Raw genomic sequence first — 11,266 nt, 5'->3', positions numbered from 1 at the left:
TTAAAGGCCCTTTCCCAATCTTTGGACCTTGCCACCGCCGTGCCTGAGAGCACCTTCCCCGCTCTCACACTGGGACACCCGTTTCAGGAGGCAAAGCCCTGCAGAAAGTCCTCCCTTCCTGTCCCTTGCACCAGGCAGCTGCCCGGCAGGAGAGCAACAGAAAAGCCCCCACAAAATAACAGCTCAAGTGCCAAGGTTAGCTGCAACATTCCATCTGCAAGCATTATTAACACGGCTTCTGAGAGGTGAGCAGGGAGTACTTAGCTAGGACAGGAACATCTAACCACCCAGCAGCTGTAACACATACGTGACATTCCCCATTTTACAGCACCAGCCTTGAATCCTTTGGTTTTTAATCTTTCACGAGATTCAGCTCCGATCACTTGCACAACCTGTTGCCAACCTAAGAGTTTGTTCCTTGGAATAAGAAGCTGGTCCGATTGTGTTTTAAAAATCTTGGGACAGAATGACATGAGGGAGTTTCCACAAGGCCTCCTTCCGGGCACGGGGAAGAGCCACAGCAGGCTGGGATGGGGGTGGGAACCGTACTCTTTAAGGAAAAGACAATGCCGGCTCTGGATTCCAAATTCCAGTTGTGCCCAGAAAGATGGGAAGGCAAGGCTGCAATGTCAGGAGCAGGGAAGTGCAAGAGTCCTTGACGGGTGGTGTAAAACTGTAGGCGGCCAAGACGAACCCTGCTCTCCCCAAACCCCACTGCTCCCTGAAGCCAGGCCGTGCGGCGTGGGGGGCCTGGCTCTTCCTCACAGGCGGAAGGCTCCTGCCTGCGCATAAAGCCATCAGAAACTGCGGGGGAGGCTAAGGCAAGTGGCTCAGCGGTTTGATGAAAGTATAGACTTCTGGACATGAGAAAAATCATTCCAATAGCCTTGCCTTTCCTCTCACCTGATCCATTTGAAAGAGGTGAAGAGATACCCACAACCTCCCCTTTCCAAAAACAGCCCTCTTTTGAGACAGGACAGCGAGGGACTCAAGCGTGCACGGCACTGGCTGAAGGTGAGATGTCTCCCCTGGTTTCGGCCTGGAGCAGCAGCGTCCTCAGACACACTCGAGCAGATGGATCCGAGTGCCGCTCTTAGACCGTGCTCTCACCCAACCGGGCAAACAGACCGGCTGTTTAACAGTGGCCCCGGCTACACGCCTGCGATTTTGGGTTAAATACCAGACAGATACACTTTCTTCCTCACGGAGACACAGACACTGCCGGGGAGCAGCTGAATGGTGCCTGCATGGGTGGGTCCCACCCGTCCCAGTGCCCGCACTGCTCAGCCATCCTGATGCCCACATTAGCATCCACCAGCTATTTAGTAGGGAGACAGTGTCTAAATATGTACAGAATCTGAATGACCCATGTTGCCGGACAGAACCGCTGATGGGCCTTTCACAACCAGGAGTACAAAAATACGACCCCCGCCTAGTCCAGAGTATATTCTATGCACATCCATCTCTGTCTTTTTAAAGGCTGCAACCTGCTAGACATGCGTTTTGAACACTGACGAAGGCTTTGCTACACTGGGACACACTGCACTTTAGCGACAGCGGTGGCCCTGTCCCCTTCCACAAGAGCGTGCTGTGCTTCACAGAACTGAGACCTGCCGACATTCCACCGCCTGCTCGGTGCGGGTGTGGTCCTGCCCTCTCTAAGGCGAGGCTCGGATGAGGTGTCCATGAGGCATCCGCACTCTCTCCTAGGCCAAGCTGCCCATGGCTCCTTTTATTATTTAAGGCTTAAGAAATAGCTCACAACTGAAACCGAGTAGGACGACGACACTCTTGACCATAATATTTGTAGATGGAAATTAGAACCCAAATCCTTTTCTTCTTTTTCTGCCATCCTCCTATCCACATCCTCTGTCCCCGACAGACTGATTACAGAATTTTGCAAAAGCGTACTTTCAGATATAAAGCTTTGTTTTCACAGGGTGCTTTGGCTCAGAATGAGACAGAAGAATCTGACTTATTGAACAACAACCAAAAAAATCAGAAATTATGAATGCTTTAAAAATGACTTCAGTCATCTTTCTCCCTAAGAGGGAGGCAACGTCGTCATGAAAATGAGCACCAGGCGCACTGACCTCTGTTGCTCAAACCCATGATCTGCTGTGAGGCGGAGCCCGGGGGGCCCCAGGCCGGCCAGACTGTCTTCCCCACAGCTGGCTTTCCAGGAGCGAACCACGCGGGCCCTGGCAGTACTCCTGGTAGTTGTGAACTAAGGATTAATACTTCTGAAGACATGAGCCCCAAGCCACTAACCCTCACCTTATCAAAGCATTTATTGCCCAGGAGCATGGCTTAAATCACACCGCATGACCTCACCCCAAAGAACAGCCCAGAGGGTGTGGGAAAGACCTTCCTGTGACAGTTTCTCAGTCACCGATTCCAGAACCTCGGCACATACTACCTTGCTCATGCAGCTGCCCTGCAATCCGCACGTGATCTGCAACCTACATGCTGGTACCCGAGAGCTTCCCGCACGCCCAGCAGCTAAGCGGTGGATGACAGGAATGCAGAGGGCTCAGTTACGAACGGAGATGCTGCCAGGCTGGCACGGTCAGGACAGCGCAGTTAGCCAAGTACTGACTGCTCACGGTGTACCAGGCATGGGGCGGGGCGGGGGGACCAGTGTCAAACAGGTTTGTAATACCAGACAAAGCCTGTGGCGAAGTGGGACGGCTACACCCTCAGCGGGCGGGGCCGAGTCCCAGCCTGGGTGTGTGTCCCTGTCCCTCCAGGCCCACCTTACGCAGGCGGCAGCCTGGTGCTCCGAAGGGACGGCTCCCACCGCGTTTCCCACAGAGCTGACATCCTGCTTCGCTGAATGCTGCAACACACAGTTTTAACTTCTTCTTATGATCCTGTTTTTACAGTCCAGTAGTTACCGTAAGAGAATGTCTTTCTATACATATGCTGAATCATGACAATATAATCTCCTGACCAGAAAGATTTACAGTATTCACCAAACTTTTTTTATTTACAATAGAATTTAACAGTCTTTCCGGGCGTAAATGTAGCAGGTATCACCTGGGCGCCGAGCACTCTGCGGCCTGCTGTGGGGCGCGCCTGCCCTCACTCCAGCTGCTTGCCACTCTCTGATTTCTGGTCTAGTCTGCTCTTGTTACTCTTCACCATGTAGATGAAGTAGGCGAGCGTCTCCTTCTCATTCACAGGTATATTCCTGAAGTGTCGGCTGACCGTCTGTGGGTGAAAAAATAAAAACCCGAAGTCCCTTAAGCCGTGCATAAATCAGGGTGACAAACTCTAAGTCACGCAGTGTGGGCACACAGAGCGTGTCCAGCCGGAGGCAGGGGTTCACCGCGAGTGTGGAGCTCCCTGTCCTGCTGGGGAGCCCGCAGTGCCTTTCTTCCTCACCTCTTCCTGCAATGTGACCACGACGCGTTCTCTCACTGGCAGCCAGACACCCACCCTGGTGTGACTGCGGTCAGCACCCTACAGGCCAATGCTGGGACTGCTCTAGCCGGCCAGTTGCTACCAAACCTCGCTGGTCTTCAAAATGGGGAGGAGTGTGTCTTTTTTTGTGACAAACGAAGTCAATTCAATAGATGTAAGCAACTATACCCAAGAACTCTAAATAGCAGGTAACCACTTCTGAAAAGATGTAATGGACTTGCAAGAAAATTATGCGCTACATAATCTTGGTCCTTTCCTTCTTTTTTCGGCTGGGTAGGTGGTACTGGGGATTGAACCCAGGGTCTTCACACTGACCTGCATCCCTAGCCCATGTTACATTTATTTTGAGACAGGGTCTCGCTAAGTTACCCAGACTGGGCGTGAACTCAAGATTCCCTCCTTCGGCCTGGGATTGCAGGTGTGTGCCGCCGTGCCCAGGTCTCCTGCACTTTCTGAAATAAGACCTGAGAATGCAGAGCCCCTCTCTCCCTCTTCTCCTATCCTGTCCACTGGAGGTGAAGGCTGTTATCTTCAAGGAGGAAAGGCCGGTGTGTCCGAGTTTTATCTGGACACTGCTGAAGGGAGTGTTTAAGAAGAAAATGGAGCAGTGAGAAACCTCTAGAAGAAGACCCCAACCAACCAAGTCAGGAGCCTGTGAGGAGATCTCTAAATGAATGGAGGTGATGGGGACAGATGTAAAGAAAATTAAGTAACAGTTATCTCAGGAAGGTAGAACTGTAATTTTCTTATCTTATCCTTGCAAATTTCCTACAGGAGGCAGAAAAACACATCAAGAGGGTGAGAAAGTGAGTGTAGAGGTGCACATGTGTAGTCCCAGCTACTCAGGAGGCTGAGGCAGAAGGACCGCCTTAGCCCAAGAACCTGAAGACAGACCTGGTATCACAGCAAGTGCCCTTCTCAAAAAAAAAAAAAAAAAAGGCAATGAGAGAATACATGCCAAGGAAGAACCCTGCCTTCCAAACTGTGTTCAGAGGTTAGGACAGAAGAAAATTTTCTTTGGTATTATTCATTATACTTCAATTGCCAGCACCAGAAAAAAAAATCAAGGAAGAAAAAAGAAATAAAGAAAATTAGCTCCTGTAGAACATTAACAAAGGTTTTGGGGGTGATTAATCTGACATGTCTCATGTGCAGAAAGAATGATACCTATAAAGAATCACGCAAAAAGGGTACAAACAAACAACACTCAGGACTGAGAATCAAGGGTCCTGAGATTTCACAATCAGGTCTGCTCCCAGACTGTGTGATGCTAAGCAAGTCCTTTCCTCCCTCTCTGCTGTATCCTTTCCAGGCCTACAGCCATGGACTTCTGAATTCCATGAAAGAGGCCTGGACAGCAGCTGCCAGAGCTTTGCCATCACACTCCGAGGACACACGCTGCAGGGGCAAGTCAGGCTCAAGTCAGAAGCATGAAGTGGGGCCCTCTTTGGTCTACCTACTTCTGCTAACTGGGCCTTATTGAAGCCGGGCCTGGTCTGCAGCTTGTAGTGCCGCTTGTACCGCCGTAGTGTGTTCACCTGCAGCTGGAACAGGTCGACCTAGGGAGGAGAGGAGAGACAGGTTATTCCTCCCCCGAGCGGCCGGGACTCACCGAGGACCCCGTGCCCAGCAGACCCTAGGTAGGGTGAGGGTGGGGATGGCTGTGAGAAGTCGTCTGCTGAGGACTAGCGACTGGCCAGGAGGGCGAGGCCAACAGTGGAAGAACTCCAGCTGGGGTGGGTGGGGCCCAGGAGGCTGGTGGGAATGGTGAGGCTTAGGCCAAGGAGGGGCAGTGAGGAGAACAGGAAGGACGGCGGAGCAGACGTGCGCACAGGGATCCGGGAGGTGAAAGCGCTGGGGCTGTAAAGGTGACGTGTGTGTGTGTGTGTGTGTGTGTGTGTGTGCGTGCGCTATGTCTTGAGAAGGAGGAGGTGCCGTTACAGGGGGTACAGCATGACATCAGGAAGGAAGAACGGGCGGAAGGAAGATGGGACAAGGGGTGAGGGGGACACTGGGGGCGCCGGCAACGATCCACGAGAAATGATGCTGTCCTGGAGGGTGACAGGCCAGAACCAGGCAGCAGGCGGGCACGAAGGACAGCGCGGAGAAAGGTCACGTCTGGGTGGTCCGTCCCGAGGCTCAGCCTTTGGTTATCAGAATTCCTAATGTCTCTCCGGGGAAAGCTCGAAAGCTACTGCAGTGCATGTGTGAATCAGCAGGCCAAGGCCAGGGTCTCTGCGGACGCCTGATGAAGGGGAGGAAAGGGCCCCGCATGTTCTTTCTGACACAGGAGGACAGGAAAGCTGCACGGTCATGAGACGGGGAAGGCCCGGGAGCTGGGCTGCCTTTACCTGCCTCTAAAAGAGCTGTTCTTGCTTCAGGCAGGTGGAGACCACTTAAAAACAAAATGAATGAGCAATATGAGGGGCCAGAGTCCTTCATGTGTTTCAAAACAGTCCTCAAAACCCCCTTCTTTGGGTGAAAGGCACTTAGAAACCAAATACATCTTTACAAAATAACGACAATGCCACAGGCAACAGGCAGAGACTGTGAACTACGGTGGAAAAGCCGACTCAGGAAGGGCGGAGGGAAAGGGCTTGATTTCAAAGGTTTCCTCCACATGTGCGGACAAAGGCTGCCTCCTCCCCGTGTTCCTACGCAGTCATTTTCACTCTGAGTGCTAACAGGCGGCTGCCTTATGAAATATTCACGCATCAAATATTCAGTGTACACTAGAAACGGTTCTTCTTTTGCTGAGTATTAAGTGGAAACAATTTAGACAGAAAGAAAACCCAATACTCTTTCCTGCAGCCTCTCTCAGTACAATGGGTTCCCTGAGGAAAGGAACCTTCGGGGAGGGAGGCTGCGATCGAATGGTCTAGTGCAGTGGTCCCGAACCTGGGACGATTTTGATCCCTGAGCACGCGCGGCCATGTCTGGAGGCCTTGCTGATCGTCACAGCTCAGGGGTGCCGTGACTGGCGTCCAGATGTATAGCCAGGGACTCTGCCAAGCGCCCCGTGATGCACGGGACGGCCCTGCCACGCAGTCATCTGGCACAAGTGAGAACAGTGCCAGGGCTAGGGGACTGGTCTAGGGCTGACCCTGAAACGGATCTTTGGTGGTCGCGGAATCAGATCGCGGCAGAAAAATCAGAGTTGGTAAGGGCTGAGGACGTGCACCGGATGACGGGAGGGAAGACTGCGCCGGGCACACACACTCAGTCTCTAAGCTTAAAGGCAAAAACAAGGTTTAGGAAAACTGACGCGGTGGTTGTCCGGAAGCATGTCAGCGGCTTTCTGAATACAGCAGCGTGGCTCTTAGGAAGGGCATGAGACAGAGCCCAAGTCTCTGTGCCTGTCTACGAAATGACAGGCGGCGTCCCGACTTCCAGCCCTGAGTCCACCAGAGCCAACGTTACTGTGACGCTGTGACTCACTCTTCAAATAAACCGCGGCAAAACGAGGGGGACTAATGACTTCTCAGCACAAAAAGCGGAGCAGGTCGGAAGGAGGAGCGGATTAGAACCCACTCTTCCATCTTTGTCTGGCTCAAGTTTTTGGCCTTTACCTCAGGAATGTCGGTGTCGTGCTCAGGAGAATCCCCACCATCATCACTCGTCTTTCTCTTCCTTTTATTTCGGACGCTCTGGATGAAATTTTTGTGGAAATCACAGATGTACAGGTGCCTCACCTGATGGGAAGAAGTTAAAGTCAGGGTTGCCAATTCCACAGAAAGAGCAACAGGCACCTGTCAAACTATGGGACTTATTTTTCTTAGCAAGGCATCGTAGGAATGTAAGGAAAACCAAGATGTAGGCCACAGCTTTCCAAAAGCTTGCCACTGGGGTCCGAAACAAGAAGCGCAGACAGAGCTGGGGTGTAGCTGGACGGTAAAGGCCTGCTGAGCATGGCCAAGGCCCTGGTTTTTAGCCCGAGCACTACCATTACCACCACGGCAATGACAACCAAGTCTGCAAGCTTTTGTTTGGCGCCGGGAATAGAACTCAGGCCCTTACGCTTGCCAGGCAGGCGCTGTGCTGCTGACCTACATCCCTGGCCTCTAGCACTGCAAGTCTGAGAGTAGCCCAAGCAATTTAGCGACTAAGGGAGACCCTGTGTCCAAAAAAAAAAAAAAAAAAAAGAGAAAGAAAGAGAAGAAAAAGAAAAAGAAAAATTAAAGCGTTGGGAATGCAGCTCAGTGTGAGGGCCCTGGGTTCAGTCTTCACTACAGCCAAGGAAACAAACAACAAGAAGAAAAGAAATACACAAAGGAAACGCAAATGCCACAGAGCACTGTACAGACCAAGTCTCTGTGGAACGGTGAAGACACAGATGACAGGGACTTGGCAAAGGGAGAGGCGCTGCAGCTGAGACGGTCAGGAGAGGCCTGTGACTCAGAGGGAGGGTCTGCACAAGGCACGAGGCACACCCAAGGACAGCTAGGCGGAGTGTTCCCGAGGAGCGCGACAGCAGGGCGACGGCCCACGCAGGAATGGACGGAGAAATGCAGGGGTCAGGGCGCATGAGGACAGCCCAGACTTCCCCTCACACAAGCCCGGGCTTCTGAGGCAGGAGTGACGAACGTGTCCAGGAGAGCGCAGGAGTTATGGACCCCCAGTGCGGAGGGGAGGGAGGAAGTGGGGGCCGTGGTACCAACACACGGGCATCCTATGTGACACAGACCACAGCTACTACTGTAGCCTGATAGCTCTCTGAGGAACTATTTCTGTGCATCAGCGTGCAGCTCCTCTATCACCTCACACCCGATCCACGAAGAGAAGTGCAAATTCTCACACAGTGGAACCACGGAAAAGGAAGGCTGATACTATCGCTGATCTTCTTATACAGGCTGGAGGCACATTAGTGAGTAAAGGTGCCAGAAACAGCCAAGATGTGAGTATGTTTTTACTTAAGAATGTAAGAACCAGGGTTGTCTGGAGGAGCCATTCAAAACCCTCACAGGAGCCAAACGCCTGTGTAAAGGACTTGGGGTTGTTGATATTGAAACAGATGTGGCACAAATGTTCTGAACTTGAGTTTATTCTTTAAATCCTAAAGATAAAAGTAAGCTGACAGGAAATCCCATCGATTAATGCAGGCCTTTTTATGAAGAAAATAATGAAAACTATTTTTCAGATGAATTATCACTTTCATGTGGTTGGATGACTGAGAAACGGCAACTTTCAAGTCTACTGCCATGGTGTCCTGCAGACAGCAGGCGTTCGATAAATGCAGATGTGTCAATCCAGGCAAGTGACAAACTTGGTAAGACAGGGCAGAACAGACTATTTCCCAAAGCTCTGTCTAGGAGATTTCAGGTCTCCGATACTAGAACAGTGAAATGCTAGCTAGAAGAGAACTTTGGCTGGGTGTGGTGGCACACACTTATAATCCCAGTGTTTGGGAGGCTGAGGCAGGAGGATTGCTGTGAGTTTGAGGTCACCCTGGGCTACATAGTGAGTTTAAGGCCAGTCTGAACTGCATAGTGAAACCCTGTCTCAAAAAGACCAACAAAGAAGAAGAAGAAGAGGAGGAGGAGGAGCAGCAGCAGAAGGAAGAGGAGGAGAATTTAGCAATCCCTAATGTAACTCCTCTAACTCCAGTTGTATTTTTCAGAGGGATACACTGAGGTCACCCAGAGTGAAGAAATGGCCTCGCCAAGGTCATCTGGGTCTTCTGACCCCAGGATGTGACTCTTCCCATCCCAGTATTTTCCTTTATGTCATTCTCTCTCTCTTTTACTTAAAAATTTTTTTGTTAGTACACGCCTGCAGTACACAATGACTGCAATTGTGGTGGCACGGTGGTACCTGTACGTAACACATCTTAACTCCTTTTATGTCTCCTTCTACTCTTTTACACTATCCTCAACTTCTACTTTTTCTCTAGGAAAAAAAAAAAAGGCAGGAATATATCCATTGGAGAATATTTGCAAGGATGTTAAACCTTAATAAATCACAGACCACCGCCAATGCCTATGCAAAATGAGTTAAAACTATCTGAGTTGGGTTTTTGGTGCTGTTATTTAAAAGAGCTCTCCGCTACATCTTTTTACAAGACATACAGTCACTGTAACTGTCACCATTTCACCCTCCACACTGCTTTTCTGAAATTTCAGAGCGCAGCGTCCTTTGGGGGTGGGGCGGGGAGCAGGAGGGGACAGCAGAAGCTCTCAGGTTGTTGTTTTCCTGTTTCGCTTTCAGCAACAGCTAAAAATTCCTGTATCACAGCAGTTACTGGGAATTGAATTCCTGCCCAAGCCTGTGAGAATAAAATAGAATTCCTTTCAGAAATAATGACTCCACACCACCACCTTGAAATAAACTGCGAGTGAAACCCTACCTTTTCAGCAGTGCTACACTTGGGGAAAGCCAGTGCTGGGCGTGGGCGCTGGCTCTTCTAGACAGTATGTGTGAAACGATCAACGGAACTCAACTCTGGTCTTGCAGTGGGGTCACAGAAGCTAAACGGGGCCTCAGTTACAGTGGCGAAAATCACCCACACATGAAGGCACTCAAGGCTTTAACAGGACTGGGAAATTCTATAAGGGGCTCAAGTAAAGGCTACTAACAACCTACACAGAAGGCAGACATTGCTTCCAGGTGCAGCCCTGCGTCACTGTCCCAGAATTAGACATTTCGCTTCAACATGCGACAGTCAGGGACCGCCGAAGTGTCTAGCCACCTGTTTGTTCCTGATGAATTCGTTCATTCACTAACGGACATTTTTGTAGTAAGAAAGCCATGAACTCACCGTCCATCTTTTAAAAACAGCAACTTTCAATGCAAGAGCTGCAAATCTATTTTAACGATTAACTTCAAAGAAAATTGAGGGTAGGCAGGAAGGGCTTGGAAGGTCAAGCTTTGTTTACTTAAGTCTTACTGGGGCCCAGGATATGGGGCCTGCCTGGTGAGTGCAAGTTCCTGAGTTCGATTCCTGGTACCCCGCCAAGAAAAGTCTTACTAAAGGCTTATGCAGGCGGCTTGGAAGTTCAATCCGATCATGGATTTAGGAAATTAGCCAGCCCCCTTGGTGCTGTGTGCATATGACACCACCACTTTCATACATCTGGGGCTCCATCCCAACTGTGGGATCAGAAGTGGAGAAGTGAGCTTCCTTTCAGTTTCACAAGTAATCTCTTATTTTCCCCCAGATGTAGAGACATTTTGGACCTAAAGGAAAAGGGATGTTAACCATCTAAACTCCCAACCTACCTGAATATTAAATATCCCTCCTTAACTCGTTTCCAGTTCCTAATTGTGAAGCAGCCACTCACAGCTTGCAGCCACAAATGTCAAACTAAAAAGTTCCTAATTGGCTGACAATAGGCACATCTTCAGAATTGTTAACTAGAAGTAGTGAAATCACACAGGAAAAGTCCCCTATCATTAGGCGCAAAGCACAGGGCACATTTAAATCTCCACCTCCGCGTTTCCAAAGATGCCACCCCTCAGAAAACTGGTTTTCTTCCCCTTCCAGCTACATCGACTACGACAGCCATCTCCCAAGACCTGGTTTGGCCTTATTTCTGCCACATCTAGAAAACTCATCCCCGCAGCTGCCTGCGGAGCCAGATCGGCGACGCTCTGCAGAAACAGTCTGCGGGAGATGGGAGGGAAGCGCCACCTCTCCGTCTGAAGCAGGGACAGGGTTCCCCTGCGGGCCAAGTTGGGAGAGAGTCAAGTCCCTTCCTCACCCCCCTCCCCCAGTCCTTGCTCCAAAATCAGCCCAGCTCTCGCTGCGCTCCTCTCTGAACCAAAACAAGCTAGAAACTGCTGTCAGAGCTTCCCGGGCAGGCAGGCGTCCTCGCAGCGGCCTCTACCCGCCCCACGCCACCCC

At 50.8% G+C, this 11,266-nt stretch overlaps 2 protein-coding genes across 2 annotated transcripts in view; one reads left to right on the top strand and one right to left on the bottom strand.

Annotated features, from left to right (window-relative positions):
• Positions 1 to 2,273: 2,273 nt before the first annotated feature.
• Sap30l (SAP30-like) lies at positions 2,274 to 7,118 on the bottom strand (the record flags this gene model as incomplete). The annotated part of the gene is given in 3 exon segments (XM_005376194.2): positions 2,274 to 3,213; positions 4,887 to 4,985; positions 6,996 to 7,118. Coding segments are annotated over 3 exon segments (351 nt in total), but the record flags the coding sequence as incomplete, so codon positions are not given.
• Positions 7,119 to 7,707: 589 nt separating this feature from the next.
• The window catches only part of LOC106147204 (translation initiation factor IF-2-like), a 13,819-nt gene continuing 10,260 nt past the window's right edge, over positions 7,708 to 11,266 (top strand). The window contains exon 1 of the mRNA XM_013507415.1: positions 7,708 to 7,802. Coding sequence (XP_013362869.1) covers positions 7,708 to 7,802 — 95 coding nt within the window. The remainder of the gene's footprint in view (positions 7,803 to 11,266) is intronic.

Source organism: Chinchilla lanigera, unplaced genomic scaffold (assembly GCF_000276665.1).
Source record: "Chinchilla lanigera isolate Chin_1 unplaced genomic scaffold, ChiLan1.0 scaffold00007, whole genome shotgun sequence".
NCBI classification, from domain to species: Eukaryota; Metazoa; Chordata; class Mammalia; order Rodentia; family Chinchillidae; genus Chinchilla; species Chinchilla lanigera.
This window is presented reverse-complemented; position numbering and strand designations above follow the sequence as displayed.